At 41.2% G+C, this 16,425-nt stretch overlaps 1 protein-coding gene across 2 annotated transcripts in view; it reads right to left on the bottom strand.

The window, feature by feature from the left end:
• Positions 1–16,425, bottom strand: part of MYLK4 (myosin light chain kinase family member 4) — a 127,344-nt gene that overhangs the window by 11,943 nt on the left and 98,976 nt on the right. For both annotated transcript variants that reach the window (XM_075062816.1, XM_032792435.2), the window contains 9 exons: positions 12,822–12,912; positions 11,819–12,299; positions 10,691–10,983; positions 8,371–8,476; positions 6,712–6,805; positions 5,802–5,911; positions 3,847–3,988; positions 1,445–1,515; positions 272–400 (listed from right to left, as the gene is read on the bottom strand). In XM_075062816.1, the coding sequence (XP_074918917.1) occupies positions 272–400; positions 1,445–1,515; positions 3,847–3,988; positions 5,802–5,911; positions 6,712–6,805; positions 8,371–8,476; positions 10,691–10,983; positions 11,819–12,299; positions 12,822–12,912 (1,517 nt within the window). The remainder of the gene's footprint in view (positions 1–271; positions 401–1,444; positions 1,516–3,846; positions 3,989–5,801; positions 5,912–6,711; positions 6,806–8,370; positions 8,477–10,690; positions 10,984–11,818; positions 12,300–12,821; positions 12,913–16,425) is intronic.

The raw sequence follows: 16,425 nt of genomic DNA, 5'->3' as shown, positions 1-16,425 counted from the left end.
ATGCATATTCTGCACTCATTTCACGTGTGTAATTCCTACTGACGTCAATGGAAAGTGCATGCACAGAATGAGTGAAAAATGTTCACTTGAGATGCTCAGTGTGACAGGAAAGAATTGAAATCAACAGGAGTTTTCACCGAATAAAGACTGCAGAAGGGCAAATGAATTTACAACCCAGATGCAGCTTTTGTCAATATTCCAGTTTAATAGCAAGCTTCAGAAAGTCAGTATAAATTAGTGTGTGCACAGTACAGATACAAGTCCTACTTACAGCATGTAGGCAATGACTCCTACACTCCACATGTCCGTGGGAAAGGAGACAAAGTCATAGTTCACAACTTCAGGAGCGAGGAATTCCGGAGTGCCAAAGTTCACTTTAAGTTTTTCTCTGGGTTTATATCTGGATGATGGAAACAAGGACAGTTAATACCCATTTCACATCTAAAACAACTTCTAACATTGGTGCTTAGAATGTTGTAGGATTCAGAAAAGGACCGGAGATTTTATATGGAAAACCAGAACAATCAGAGGTACAACAGTAAGGATGAAAATAAGTTTTTGTAAGAGAGAGAAATCTTCATGCTTCATAGCTAGCGCAGATAAAAACAGCAGTGTAGCCCGAGAGGTCCGGGGTAGGCGAGTAGAGTACAGACACGCCAACTCGTGCCTCCCTGTCTCCCTCCTATTTTTTAGCAGAGTAATGTCCTGCTACTGGACCCTTCCCCGCTGCAGGAAAGCCCCTGCCAGAGCCTTTCCTCACTGCAGTGCATGATTCCAGCAGCAGGGAGCTGCCAGAGCCTTTCACTGACACATATAGCTACACACTGCAGTGTGGACACAGTGCGCTTTTTACTGAGGTAGGTAGTTACACCTACACTACACACACCACCAGTGGTGTCTAAAGTAGATGTAGGCATAAGGGCCAGTATAATAATATAATGTGATCTTCTGCACATGACAGGCCAGAGAATTTCTACCAGTAATTCCTGCATCAAGCCCATGGTGAGGATGAGCTCATCTAGAGCTTCAGCTTCAGCTTGTCTCTTAAAAAGACATCCAGTCTTAGTGTAAGGACTTCAGTCCAATTATTCCATAACTGTGTACTGCAGATTTCCTGCACCTTTCTTTGAAGCAGCTTGTACTGGAGACAGTATACTGGACTAGATGGACCACTGGTCTGGTCTATTATGGCCAAGCCTCTTTAGAATACCAGCTGAAAATAGGTTTTAAACTAACATTTTTTACTCTATGTTCTTGTGTGAATATACCTTACTGCTATCCATTGCTTAATTTAAGGATGCTCCTCACTAAAAGAGCCACATTAAGCTTGTTCCAAAGGTGGTAAGAAGCTATTATGAATCAGCTTTATCCTTCCAAAGGCAAAGCACTTTTGAGATTGTTTCCTAATTCATGTGTTATGATTAGCATGATTACATGTACATACCTTCTTGCCAATCCAAAATCAATAATTTTTATTTGATAAGCAGTTCGATTCACACACAGGATATTTTCAGGCTGCCAGGAGGAAAGAGAAAACACACTTTTAAGAGAAATGACAAACTGGATTTGTAGTGAATTGTAGTGGAATCAAAACTAAAAACACTGCAAAGCATAAAATAAGCATCTCAGTGCTTTAATCTTTGGGCAGGTTTCACTTTGTGGGTATTTCCTCCAGCAATCATGTGGCATTTGAGGTTTTGGACTCTGTGCCAGTACTGCTTTTTCTTCTCCATGGTGTCTCAGTTTGATATAATGCAGCAGTTCAGAGAAAGGACTCATTAGTGGGAGGGGGAGGAAGCTTCCAAACAGGCTTCAGGATGTTGGCGTTGTGATTTTACAGCCTTTAATGAGCTGACATCAGAACATTTTAAAAATGATTTTGCAGTGCTTTGAAGTTTATCTTTGTGCCCCAGATTTCTGAGTTCTCTGCTGTTCTGGCAGCAACTGCCTGATAATACATTATACTAATCAAATCAGCTTTACACTCTTCTCAGATATTTAGAGGTGGGATTCATAGGTTAAAATCCTTTTGGATTTTCATAGGGCCAAATTCTGCTCTCTGTTTTACTGGCATAAATCCATTAGCATCAACGGAATTACTCCAGATTTATACCAGATGAAATGAGAGCAGAATCTGGCCCATTGTCTTTGAAGTACAAATGTCTACAATGCAGTCTTATGTTCACTGCCATAGTTTTATAGCTACCCTGGTCTTGTTGCTGATGGTGTCCTCTTTGAAATAAAACAGTCCTAAACACTTAAGACATTAGTTATCCATTGTCACCATTACTAATTCACTTTGCATTTAACATTTTTTTAAGCATATTTCTCATAATGGAATATCTGTGTCCCAGACACTGGCCCTGATGAGTCTCATTAATTTTTCCATTTTAACACCTTCATATCACAAAGTAATCTGTGAGCAAGGAGAACTGGATAGAATCATCATTGATGGTCATTATGTGCCTGGAAGAGTTTCTGTTGAGAACTCCCTGGATGTAAGCATGCCTCCTTTTCTGCATTTTGAGTTCACACCAAAACTGTGCCAACTCCAAGAAATTAATCTCAATTAAGAGAGCAGATTTATTGCTTATAGTTTCCAGACTATGAATATTTATAAAGAATTGCAACTGACTTACACAAGTGTCTGTGAGATCCAAATATGCAATATTGTGCTTTAAAAACATTGAAGATAAAAGTATCAGAGGGGTCATGCATCCGACGAAGTTGGTATTCACCCACGAAAGCTCATGCTCCAATACGTTTGTTAGTCTTTAAGGTGCCACAGAACTCTTTGTCGCTTTTATTGAAGATCCAGTATATTAACTTCCAGTTATTTAAGCAAATTAAAAACCAAGAAAAACAAACTTCCAAACATGTTTCCTTCTTCTTTGTTGTAAACCTGGCAGATCATTAGGAAGTTTTATAGCTAGTCATAAAACTAAGGACATTTAAGCATCTCTCTCTTATTCCTCTCTCAACAGAGATAACTGACAAGTTTATTATTCAGCAAAAAACTTGGCCATGGAGAGGGATAAAGATCTGCTGCAAATGTGTGTCCTCACTAGACACACCTATATAAATACTGATGTTTTGTACTTGCCAATTAACCCATTAAAAATTAACTGGTCTCTGCACATATACTGCTACACCAAAATTTGCAGCATCTGCTTTTTTTATTTTTTTGACTACACACACTAGTAGAAGTTTGTTTTAAATTGGTCAAAGGCAATATGCCACCAATACTTTAAAATTTTACCTCATTTTTTTAAAAAAAATTTCACTAACAACAGCTTCCTTTGATGCTGTTCATGCTCATGAGTGACAGTGAAGTCTAGACATTAGAATAGGATACTGGGTTTTCATTGTTTCTGACATATCTTATGACTTTGGGCAAGCCACTTAATCCCTTTGTGTTTCATTTTCCTCACTGATAAAATGGTGATAATCATGTTTACCTTTGTCACAGAAACACTGCCAGGTTGAATGAATTAATGTTTGTATGGTGCCTTGAGATGCATGAATGAAAGATGACACAGAAATGCAAAATATTGTAGTCAGTAGCTGCTACAGCAGTTGCTGGAAAATCATCCTCAGAAAGCTCAAGCCATGGGACTTGATGTGATCTTCTCAAGATTCTGATCTCATTTACAGTGGTAAAAATCCAGAGTGATTTAATGGAAGTCAATGTGGGTAAAGTAAATTTACACTGAATTACACTGATTTAACAGAGACCATGGTATAACATGGGAATCTACAGAACCTTAGGTGCCTTCGCTTAGGGAAATTAATTTCTACGGTAGAGGCCAAGTTGCTATTGCATAAAGCATGCATCTTGTTCTGTACCTTCAGGTCTAAATGAAGAATGTACATCTGATGCATGTATTGAATCCCTTGACAGATCTGTTTTGTGAACAAGATGGTATCCATCTCTGTTAAATTGTAGTTATCATCAATAATTCGGTCAAATAATTCTCCTCCATCCACACTGCAGAGAGAAAAGTGATAGAATAGTCATTGAGTTCAAATTCATGCCTTGAAATTAATGCAGAAGATATACTGGAGACTAGTGCAAAATACCATTTTCCTGAGATGCTTTCACAGCTGAGCACAGTGAGATGGACCCAAAACATGAAGTTTGTATGCTGATCTGAATTTCCCTAAAGTTTCCAGTGGGATTGGCTCCTACAAACTGGTTCAGATCCATCCTGACCTGAATTTCCCCATGTTTGAGGGTGCCTGGATCCAGTCTACCAGTCTGGATCCAACTATCTGAGATGAATCTAAATCTAAAAGTTTGGACCCGAGCTCAATTCTCTGCTGTGTTAACATGGTTTTTGTGCCAGTGAAATCAGCGAAGTCATATCAGGATAAAGCTGAGGCAATGCAGTTGAGAATCAGGCTCCTGGATCTAGATCCAAACCACCCCAGACTTTGATGGATTTGGGATTCAAGATTCCAGTGTGAGCCCATCTCAACTCACAATGGAGATTTTTAAAATTTCTTCCAGAATTCTAGGACACCCTCAGTTTAACACTATATTTTTTTGCAGAATTATAGCTTTTACCATTTCTGAAGTATGCAGGCCAAATTGAGAAGCAAATCAAAGGCTTAGTCTACACTACAAAGTTTTGCCGCCATAGATATGATGGTTAGCAGTGTGAAAAAAATCACCACCCCAGCAAATCCCCCAGTACAGATGCAACTATACTGACAGAAGAGTGCTACTGTTGTTGTGGGAGCTGGTGTAGCTATGCAGGTAGGAAAAGTCTTTTTGCCACCTTATGCTGTGTCTGGACAAGAGGGCTCTGCTGGGATAGCTATACCAGTAAAGGCTGTGTAGTCATGGGTGGCGGATAATGGAGGCCGGGGGAAGCTAAGCCTCCCCAAACCTCCACTAATGCTCCCTATTGCAGCCCCAGTCCTGGAGGCCTCCAGACTGCTCTGGGAACCGGCAGGCCGGCTGGGGTTCAGGGCTGCTCCAGGCACCGGCAGGGGTTCAGGGCTGCACTGGTAGGCCAGGAAGCATGGAGGGGGGGGGGTCAGAAGAGGCAGAGCAGGGCGGGGCCTTGGGCAGAAAAGGCAGGGGAGGGGGCTACCCTCCCTGAATGGGGAGTGCATGAGCTGCCCATGTCTATAGTGTAGACAAGTCCTAAGTCTAAGAAAGTTCTGAAGAGTCCAAGCCAATATAACTTGCACCTTTTACCACCCCCCTCCATGTGCATGATACACCAGTTTTGACTTCCTCTAGAGTCTAGACAACCTCTACCTGATTCTATAGTGCTGTGCAGCTGTTTTGTGCTTTACAAAATGTAATCTGTCCCTCAAGATAATTTAACCAGCCCCAGGAGGATCAGCTCAATGTAAGGGTAATCCTCGGTGGCATAGAGCCAGCATGTAATTCTTGTCCTCTGGTAAGGCTGTGCATTCTCTTCGCATAAATGGAAATTTACCCAGGTCTGTTTTCATGGATGACAAACAATACTACCTAATGGAAATTACAGAGAACTATATCCTGTGGCTCTCTCATCTAAAGCTCTCTCTCTCTCTCTGTGGAGTTTGAGTGATGGTGTAATGAGTACGGTGCCTCAAATCATCATGACAGCGTTGAACAAGGTTTATGAATGACTACTGAGGAAAACTCTTTCTTTTAATATGGATTCCTGTGACTCAAACTTTTTATATGATTTTTTCACCCGTGAGAAGCTCCACCTCTAGTTTCAGGAGAAACGGACATGGAATGCTGCAACCTCAGGAAAAGAGGGAAGAGCAAAAAAAGGGAAGGAGAGAGATATACGTACTATTCCATGACCAGAACAATGTCATTTTTGGATTCAAAGGCATCATACAGCTGGATAAGGTTTGTGTGGTTCAATTGGTTCATGACATTGATTTCATTCTTTACTTCTTCCTGTGAAAAGAGTAAGTAATATTATACTTGAGGCTTTTATAGCAGACTCCTAACAAATTGGGAGGCATGGGCAAATACATCATTCCCACATGCTCACCTGTGTCCACCAACCCCAGCATTCATCTTTGATGGCTGTTGTGGTGACAGGAATATTCAGACATGTTTAAGGTCAGAAGGGACCATTAAATCATTTGGTCTGACCTCCTGTATAGCACAGGCTATATATGGTGATGTGACACTCAGTGATAATGAGAAGCAGTGAGGAGAGAGAGCTCTAGGCCTTGGTGGAAGTGAGGTTGGACTGATGAGGAAAATGGAGAAAAGCAGACACTAGTAATGACACAGCTGCCACACAATAATGCCTGCTTGATTTTCCTCATTAAATGAAAGTGAGGGAAGTGCCCTGAGGTTTGCAGAATGGCCAGACAAATCCCTCTCCACTCTTATGCATTGGTGACTGAAGTCCAGAACATCCTTGCTATCCAACAAGATAAAAGCAATTAATTGCAGCAGAGTGTGCAGTGCACACCAGAGAACACATGCAAAGTCAAAAGTTGACAAACATTTTCACTAAGAAAATGTAAAGAAAATTAACAAAGGAGAAAAAAAGGGAAGAAATGAAAAGACGTGAGAAAAAGTTGGAAAAGTGAAAATTAAAAAATAAAAAGATGAAAAAACTGAAAGGAGGTTGATGAGCTGGTTGCAGTCCTGGAGGGGAAGGGAAAAGAATCTACAAACCAGCTATTATCCAACTGGTCATGTGGTATTGATGGCGTGGGGGCCATGCAGCCTATGCTTACCTTTTCTTTAGCACCTCTGGCTTTTATAATTTTTGCTGCTAACTTGAGACCTGTTGCTTTTTCTTCACATTTGTGCACCTGACCAAATCGCCCTCTAAGGATGAAAGAAAAAAAGAACCCCCCCATCACCATACGGTGTTAAACATGAGATAGGAATCCAGCATGGAGTCTGGATTTTAGACACTTCAGATTATTCTCTGTCCAGCACTGGCAAATCCTGACGTACATATCATGCTGCATTTGAGTCTTCGGAATGCTATTCTATCCACAGATAACACCTATTACCATACATTTAGGTACATCAAAATCACATTCAGTTTTGATTGCTATTAGTCTATCCATTATTTAATTCACTAATATTCACTGATGAATGAAAGCCACTTTATGGCCTGCTTGGTCACATGAGTACTCCCAGTGAAGCCAATGGGACTATCTGTGATGTGAGTAAGAGGGTCACAATCTTGCCCTAACTACACTATAACCAATCCGTTTAATGCATTCTTAGTTTTTTCCTTTTGAAAATTCTCTTAACAAAATGTGAAACATGTTCCTGTTACATCATCTTCAGATACTTCCTCTTATTGGAAGGCAACGTAGATGGGCAGAATAAACTACTGTTCAAGTCCAGCACCTGCTTTTCTAAAAGAATATGGTGAATAGTCACAAACATCGTACTGTCATTATGATAGGTTGTAGCAATCTGAACCACTGCTAAAGGATATGAGAGCATTTTTTCAGTGTAACTACAAAAGAGCAGCCCAGACTAGGGAACCTACTAAGCTGTCATTTGGGCACTATCACAGCTATAATTTTGTTTCCACAAAATGTCATAAAACCAAAATATTTTGCATAATTTCACAGCTGTGTCCCTTCCCTGCCAACTCTTCCAAGAAAAATGGAATGAGGCTTGGGTCTTGTAGTTCTGGGACTAAAGGAAATAACAGCAATTTTTAAAGCTTCTTACAAACAAGGAGGGAGAGGGCTCAAGAGGTCTACCAGAACTGCCACAGAGGTGCCCAGCCCAGGGGTGGCTCCAGGCCCCAGCACGCCAAGCGCGTGCTTGGGGCGGCAAGCCGCGGGGGGCACTCTGTCAGCGCCGCAGGGGCAGCAGGCAGTGTGCCTTTGATGGCTTGCCTGCGGGAGGTCTGTTGGTCCTACGGCTTCTGGACCTCAGGCACGGCTGTGGGAGGTCCGCCGAAGCCGCGGGACCAGCGGAACTCCTGCAGGTAAGCCACTGAATGCAGCCTGCCTGCCGTGCTTGGGGCGGCGAAATGCCTAGAGCCGCCCCTGTCCCAGCCCCTGATATCATGTTTCTTCTACAGTGTTCTTGCAAGTGGTGGCCAGCCTGGCAATGCCTAGGATAAAACTCTGTGTTGGAATGCTCTATAATTCCCATCTGGCACTGATGCGGCAGCCTCAGGAAATTGTTTACATACCAAATATAAACCGAAGCATGAAGCCGCAAAAACCCACAAAAGTAGCATGATTTTAGTCCATCTCCAATTTACAATTAGACAGCACTTTTGTGAGCTAGGCTTTAGCAAGGCGTGCTGCTTCCATTCAACTGTAACATAACCCTTCATTACAAGGCTATTTGCTATATTTTCCTGGTGGCTCAAGAAAACTCATTTTTGTGTTGACAGCATTAGCTCCACTTACCCTCCCAGAACTTCATTCCGGTTGACTTCATAATAACTGTTGACCACTCCCTTTTTTGCTGAAACAATCCGGTGATCAAATGGCGCTGGAGGAGCAGGGCAATAGTCTACAAAAGACAAACCAGAGAGCTGGCATGTTAGTACCAACATGCACCATTTATTATTTACATTAAATCTTGTTTCCTAATAAATAAAATGATCTACGGATTTAATGACTAGGTGGCAAGTTTTACTCATGGGGGCGTCTCTTTAGGACTTAGGGACAAATCTTATTCCCTGAGCATAGCCTGAGTAAATGTGATGTTTGTAAGAGAATTATCCAAGGGACTAGAAGAAAATGAGTCCACCCTTACCGCTATGGCACAGAGTATTCCATCAATGAGACTGCAGTACCTAGGTTTTGCCCAGTGGATTCTCATAGAGTTGGACCTGGTGGCTATCCTTGCATTCCACTCCAAAGTCATTCTTCTACGAGCCTGCTGAAAAGGCCACTGTGGAGACATGCAGTTCACACGTTGCACCTTCCTACAGTGGTCCTATGGCCTTTGTGGCCTCTGTCCTACACCTGTTTCTGCTTAGGAGAATTTCCTCTTTAGCAAGGCATCATTCATTCTGCTAATGTACTGACAAATTCCTCACCAGCTATATTTGTGCCACCCCACTGAAGACACTCCCCATCCAGGAGACACCAAGAATTCATGTGTAAGCACACTGGGTGCACAAGCCAGGTGAGGGTATATAGCTGTCCAGCATTACTTCATACTCACAAGGAGGCATGAACAAGTAGATTGGGGACATCACCATGTTTTCTCTCACACACTTACTGGTGCCTAGAGGTTACCAATATGGTACCTGCTGCAACTTTTTAAAGGGGTAGTAAGAGCCATTGTTCAGTGTGCTCTCTTCTAGCCCCACTTAGGCAATTTGTCTACCTCTGCCATACCCAATGCAGAATGCCTCTAGCCTCTATCACTTCAACAATACAGCTTTTCATTCTCCCTTGCATGGCTATTGTTCCTAAAGGCCAGCTTTAGGGCTTATCTACATTAGGGAGTTTGCACTGGCATAACTACATAGATGCAAAGCTACTCTGTGGCATCTAAAGGTTCCAACTGTACAGTGGTAGGCACTGTACATACACATCATAAGTTCCTGCCCTGAAGAGCATACAGTCTAAATAGAGAAGGCTGAAAGGTGAAAGAGAGGCAAAAGGTGAAATCACTTGCTGTAGGTCATAAACCCAGGTCACCTGAGTTGCATTCTAGTGCTCTGTCCACTGCACCATGCAGCCTGACTGATGCAAAAATCCCTATTGTAGACAAGCCGTTAACCCCTAAATTTGTGTTTAGATTTTTGTGGGGTGATAAGTTTTTCGTTTTATGCCCACATTGTTTGTCTATTCATTTATATTCCTCGGAATGACCTTTGGCTGACCAAGGTGACAAACATTTCTACCAAGGGAAAGAAGGGCTAGAATGGTAATGTTTCTATATGATCTCTTTGGTTTGGAATGCTGGCTGTCTTGCGTGTGGAACTTTTTGAGCAATTTTAAAACCATTCATTACTTCAGTGAAAATGATAAAAAAGAAATCCCATGACAGCATATAGTTGGCAGGAATCCTCTGGTCATTAATGTAAGACTGGATTGTCCTTATTCACAGGGCATGTCCATTTTTCCAGGACACCAGCTGTGTACCCAGATTTTTTTAATGTGTTAATAACTTACATGGCCAGTGAGTTAGTTCATGGTCAAGGAACTGCAGAAAGCTAGGGCTCCTGGAATTTTGCCACCTACTTTGGATTCTGCAGGAGTTGAATTGCAGACTTTAAACAGGGGCCTTTGCATGTTACTGAGGCCTATAACATGCAAAGAAGTTCTCTTCCTCTTGAGCAAGGATTTGACCCTGAACAGCTGCAAACTCCCAGTGTATAAATTTATAACAACATAAGAAAATAGGTTTCCAAGAGAGATTGAAAGATTCACAAAACATTACCATTTCTGGGCTAAAAAATTTTAACTTCTTAAGTGCTAAGGCCTGAAAGGACCAGTAGGAGCCTCTAGTCTGACTTGCGATATCAACTGCTTTCAGCCAGATTTTCCCAAGATACTTTATACTTTTCAACTCTCAGAACAGAATACTCTAAAAACAAAGGTCAGATCAGATCCTCAGCTGATAAAAAAATTAACATAACTCTACTGAAGTAAATGGAGTGACACTGATTTGCAACAACTAGGGCTCTGACCCCCATGAACAAATGGTTTTGCTCATAGTTACGATACATATGCCCTTTTTTTTTTTTAAGCAAAAGCTATTTCCTACCAATTACAGTCATCAAATCTTCTATAGATGCCTCTGCTTGATTATCACTCTCTGTACCAGTGGAATCAGCTGCCTTTGGTTTGTCTTGTGGAGTATTTGGTTTAATGGCCTCTTTACGTTTACATTTGTCACCAGCACTCTCTGCATCTACCCTGCTCTTTTTGTTGTCAGCTTTGATTAGACCTTCATCATTCACTCGACGCTTACTGCTGCCTCTATGCCAGGTCTGCTCAGGGTTCTGGGAAAACGTCCCTGATGGTTTGCTTCCTGTGCCTTTTTCACTGCCTTTACACCTGCAAGACAAAGCATTGCATTACATTGGTATAAACTTAAAGCAGAATGAACTTAGAACTAAAGGTGTGAAATTCCAGGGGCAGGCTGCATTTAAATAACATTTATTTATTTTTTGCTTTATTGTGTAAAGTAATAATGGTAACTAACTAGGGTAAGCTTCCTTTTGTAGAGTAAAATAAACCTGACAGCAGCAAATTTCCTATTTCTGAAACAATGGCCTGAATTCTGCTGATTTCATATTTGATTATCAACCACATCTTTAAAGTAGTGGGAGAACTCTCTTTGTTTATAAAGGTCCTTGAGAGCTTGAGCCACTTATCTCTGAAGGTCTATAAATAATGCAGCACAGAAGAATTACAGTAAACAAGCTTAACAATTTAGTTCCCTGGGCAAGTGTCACAGTTTTATGTTACCACTTGTATTATTAGATATTGTAGTGCAATTCCAAACCAGTACACTCTCTATTCTAACCTTACTTTGCTCACAAATTACATGGTATGGAACATAAACATGACACAGAAGGGGAGGATGCTTCTTAGAGATGAAGAACTGTTGAATATCCAGCTGCCCTTTCTTTGTTCTAGACCTTCTTTCTGAGCAAATGGCAAACATGTAAGACAGTACTGGTTTTGCCATGTGTGGCAGACTGTCAATTTGGAGACAGAGCCAGTCTGTTAAACCCACTTTCATTTGGATATTGGCCTGGATTTATGGCATAGCTCCCAAATAAATATTGATAGTATACTTACTTGATTTAATGCTTGAAATAAATGACTTTCTGGAATATGGGTCTTTAGGAATAGGCTAATGTACGCTTTGGGTTTTAAATCTTACCTTTGAAGCCGTGCATCTTGTCTCTGGCTTTCTGCTGGATGCTCATCATCCTCTGCCTCACGTTCATTCTGGGATGCAGTTGCTGATTCTTCCTCCTCTTCTCCACAGTGACCAGCATCATCCTCTTCTTCTTCCTCCTCTTGCTTTTCTTCTTCAGGTACTTGCTGTCCACCAGCCCTCTTCACACCTTCCAGGGATTCAATTTCCTCCTTTTCATCTTGCCCTGTTATCCTCTGGCTATTGTCATCAACAGCAACCTCTGCTCCTTGGCTCTTTCTTGTACTGAAGGATGTTAGAACAGAGCTGTTTGGGTGTTCCTTCTGGCTTTTCAAAGTTAAATCATCTCCCTTGTCCTTTGGCCCTTGAGATTTGGGAGAACTCCCTGGAACCAAAAAAGCACTTGCCTTTTTAGTATTTTCCTTATTGAGCATATGGACCATTTCTTTGTGAGGGCAGGACTGGTTTTCTTGGTTGGCTCCCTCTGGAAACAATCAGAGAATACCAAGCATATTAACTAAGGCCTTGTGTAATTACCATGATTTCCATTACTTACTGAGTAGGCACCTGCTTTTCTCCTCCACTTTCCAAGGTCAATGGAAATGTTTTCTAAGCAACAGTAATGGTCATGAGCTTTCAAGCAAAGTATAGTTTTTTAAAAAAACCCATTATATAAAGCACCTACAGATTCTTGGCCTTCAGATGTAGCCCTTTCAGATATTTTTCTTACTTAAACTCATGGTGAACTAAGTCTAGTTTAATAAAATATTCACGCAAAAGCACCTTCTTGGAAAGTTTATGACCATGTACAAAGGCAAGACAACACATAATGCACTAAAGGTAATAGAACCTTCAATATCTAGGTGCTGATTGGGCAACCCATACTCATGTTGGTAAGCACTCGTTCACAAGATTAGCCTCCATGATTTCAGCCAGACTACTCATATGAGTAAGTAAGGGTTCCACAACTGGGCCCTTAGACACTATGTAGAGTGAAAGCTCTCACCTGTGGAATTGGGTGGTTTCTTCTTTTTTATAGACTTTGTTCCCTTCGCACTTAAACATGACTTCTCCTTTTCTTTCTGATTCCCGATGGTCTGTAGGAATGCAATCAATACATTAGTCATGGTGCACAGCATTCACATTGCACTGTTATTTGCAAAACTGCATTCTCTCTTTTGAACAAAATCAAACATTTTGCATGATTTGATTCAAAATCCATCTTTAAGTGTTATTGACAGTACTCATGATGTATTCAGTTTTAGATGCCATCGACTTGATTCTGTTTGTACCAATGTAAATAAGGAGTAACTCCCTGAATTGAAATCAATGGAGTTACACTAATGTAAAACTAGCATAGAAAAAATCAGAATCAAGCCCCATGAGCTGACAAATAATCCACAAGAAAAATAATTTACCAGCTTTTAAAAATTACGCTGGTTATTCTAAAACAAAGTTAATATTTATTGTGCTGGTAAAATATTCAGTAATGGTCTTACAATATCTGGTAACTTCTGTAGATGAAACTTCTTCAGCACACCCGAAGAAGAGCTCTGTGTGGCTCGAAAGCTTGTCTCTCACCAACAGAAGTTGGCCCAATAAAAGATATTACCACACTCACCTTGTCTCGCTAGTATCCTCGGACTAACATGGCTATAACTACACTGCATACAACATCTGGTAACAGCATTTTTAAAAATTTATTGCAAGCTGATAAAACAGTTACCAGGAATCAAAGGATATAAAACCATAATCTTAGCTGTGTAGCCTACTAAGTCTATATTCTACAATGCTATACTGACATCTAGAGGACTTTTGTACTGAATAGACTTCCCATAAAAGGTAACTATTATTGTTACATTTATAGTTATTTAATAATATATTTATGGAATTTGTTCATTGTCTTTTTCTTTAAACGTTCTTAATGTACTAGTAAAATGGTAACATCACAATCTGTCACATAAATGATTCATTAATATTTAATTTTCCTCTGCTCCCTCCTAACTCTTCATAGTAAAAATGAAACATATTGTTAATCATAGAAATGGGTCCAAAAGGGTGTAAACAATTAGCTACTTCCAAGTAACTTTCAGAAGGATTTCTTCCAGATTAGGGTGTTACTCTGACTCTCTCTTTGAATCACCCACTAGAACAGCTTGATACCTATTTCTGCTGAGTATACTGGACCAGGCACCTAAACTTGCTTGCCTTATTCATGCAAGTAATCCTACTGTTTACTCATGGGAGTAGAATGAGCATGACTTGATACCAGAACTATATACACTGCCTGGTAGCTTCTTTATAGGATTTTTTTTATATACAAAACTAAATAGAACTATGCAGATAACAGGAACCAAATGAAAACTGTATGTACTCTCTAAAGCTACTGTATCCAAAGCATACTGAATTCAACAGGAAATGAAGAAAATTTAAAAAAAAAAGAAATGGTATGAAAGGAGTTGGAAATGTGAGATATGCAGTTTGCATCTACAGCTAGCCTGGCTATTACAAAAAATTCCTATCCATAACAGACAGGGTATCTGTGCTGTAAGAACTGTGACTGACAACTGTGAATACAGTTGTTCCTAGCAGGATTCAAGCTATAACATGAAGAGGGCTTAAATATGAGCACATAACTCCCCTCAAAAAACAAGCTGGAGCCTTGTCAGCTAAGATGCAAAATGAACCTAAATCTAAGAATGCTCCATGAATCTAAATTCTGAACTGATCATAAAGAATTGGTCATTGCTTGCTTTGGTTTTCTGCTCTGCAGTGAAAAGTGCTAAAAGAGGCAGGGCAAAACCCTATATCAAGAAGTTAATGCAATTACTAATGTACTCTTATTCCATTCCTAAGTATGCCCTCCTGGCAATGTTGATGAGGACACTGACTATAATCAAATAGTCAGCTGAGCAAATAACCATGCAAGTGGACTCCAAGGACTTTTTATACATGGATCCAAATTTCATTTCTGCATTCAAAAATAATTGCAGATATACAGTGCTTTCTCACTAAATATTTTTGCAGTCTGCAGGTGTGAAAAATGGAAGGCAGCTTTTGAAAATCTGCCTGGTAAAGATTTGGATGATGCCGAGTATCTGCAACTGCTTGACAGTTCCATAAATCACTACAGTATTTATTCAAACATAGTTTTTGAATGCCTATATTTTAGCAGGAGTTGAGGTGCTCATGCTCATTTAAATGAAAAAGCTAATCCAGCTGGTACAAAATGAAATCGGTTGAAGCATTTACTTGCATCCTTCAGACTCAGTAAGTATCGGTTGTTTACGACCAATAAGTGGCACATGGTAAGGCCACGAGGTGAAATACAATTAATGCCAAGACTGGAAGGATGACAGAGAGTACCCATAGTATATAAGGGAACTTAAGCTGTACACTTACAGTTTTTGCCATTACAGGTAAATTGTGCCTCTTGATTGACTTGTCAAATCTTAGCTTAGGGGTAAAAATATGAATTTTCAGTCATCGCTTTTTCTCAAAGGGCCAGATTGTGCCTGACTCCTGTAGAGCTGGCCGGGACCAGGGGGATCAGACAGAGTGTCCTTCAAAAAGGGTGGACTAGTTAGGGTGGCCAGGTGTCCAGTTTTTGACTGGAAAGTTCGGTTGAAAAGGGGAGCTCACAGTGTCTGGTCAGATCTACTGACTGGACACCCAAAGTCCGGTTACTGCAGCCAGAGGAGGCAGGGAGGTGCCAAGTCATCACCCATGCCAGCCCCTACTCAGCCAGGGCCAGCTCCTACCTGCATCAGGCGGCTGCAGCTCCCAATCCTGGCTCTGCAGGCAAGGGGGGGAGAGGCGAAAAGCAATGAGTGATGGAGGGAGGGGGAAAGAGGAGCAAATGGGGGGCAGGGCCTCAGGGTTAAATGGCAGGGCAGGGACAGGGCCTTGGGGAAAGAGGTGGGGTGGGGTGGGGCCTCAGGGCTAAGAGGCAGGGCAGGGGAGACTTCAGTAGGTGTGCTCAGTTTTTAAATATTGCAAAGTTGGCAGCCATAGGACTAGTGGCTGTATTCTGTGGGATCTGCAGGAGGCCCTGCACTTTTCTGAGGCACAAGTTCCTATTGGGAATGTGACTCCTCTGCATTCCAAGGCAAAGCAATGCCTTAACACTGAGATTTTCAAAGGAGAGGGAATTGCAATAGGATCTGAACATCTAATTCTGTTAGACTCCTTTGAAAACAGCAGAGAATCCTGTGGCACCTTATAGACTAACAGACGTTTTGGATCATGAGCTTTTGTGGGTGAATACCCACTTCGTCAGATGAATGTAATGGAAATTTCCAGGGGCAGGTATATATATGCTAGCAAGCAAGCTAGAGATAACAAGGTTAGTTCAATCAGGGAGGATGAGGCCCTGTTCTAGCAGTTGAGGTGTGAAAACCAAGGGAGGAGAAACTGGTTCTGTAGTTGGCTTAAAATTTCCGGGGGCAGGAGGTATCTATATGCTAACAAGAAGGCTGAGATCCACTCAGATGAGGTTGCTAGATGTATAAACTTGGCAAGTCAGAGAGGAGGTATGAGGCCTAATACTGTTCTAGGCGAGTTGGGGTTGTGTGATATATGTGTGAGGAGAAACTGGAAGGAGATGGTTT

The sequence above is a fragment of the Chelonoidis abingdonii genome, chromosome 2, assembly GCF_003597395.2.
Source record: "Chelonoidis abingdonii isolate Lonesome George chromosome 2, CheloAbing_2.0, whole genome shotgun sequence".
Lineage (NCBI taxonomy): Eukaryota > Metazoa > Chordata > Testudines > Testudinidae > Chelonoidis > Chelonoidis abingdonii.
This window is presented reverse-complemented; position numbering and strand designations above follow the sequence as displayed.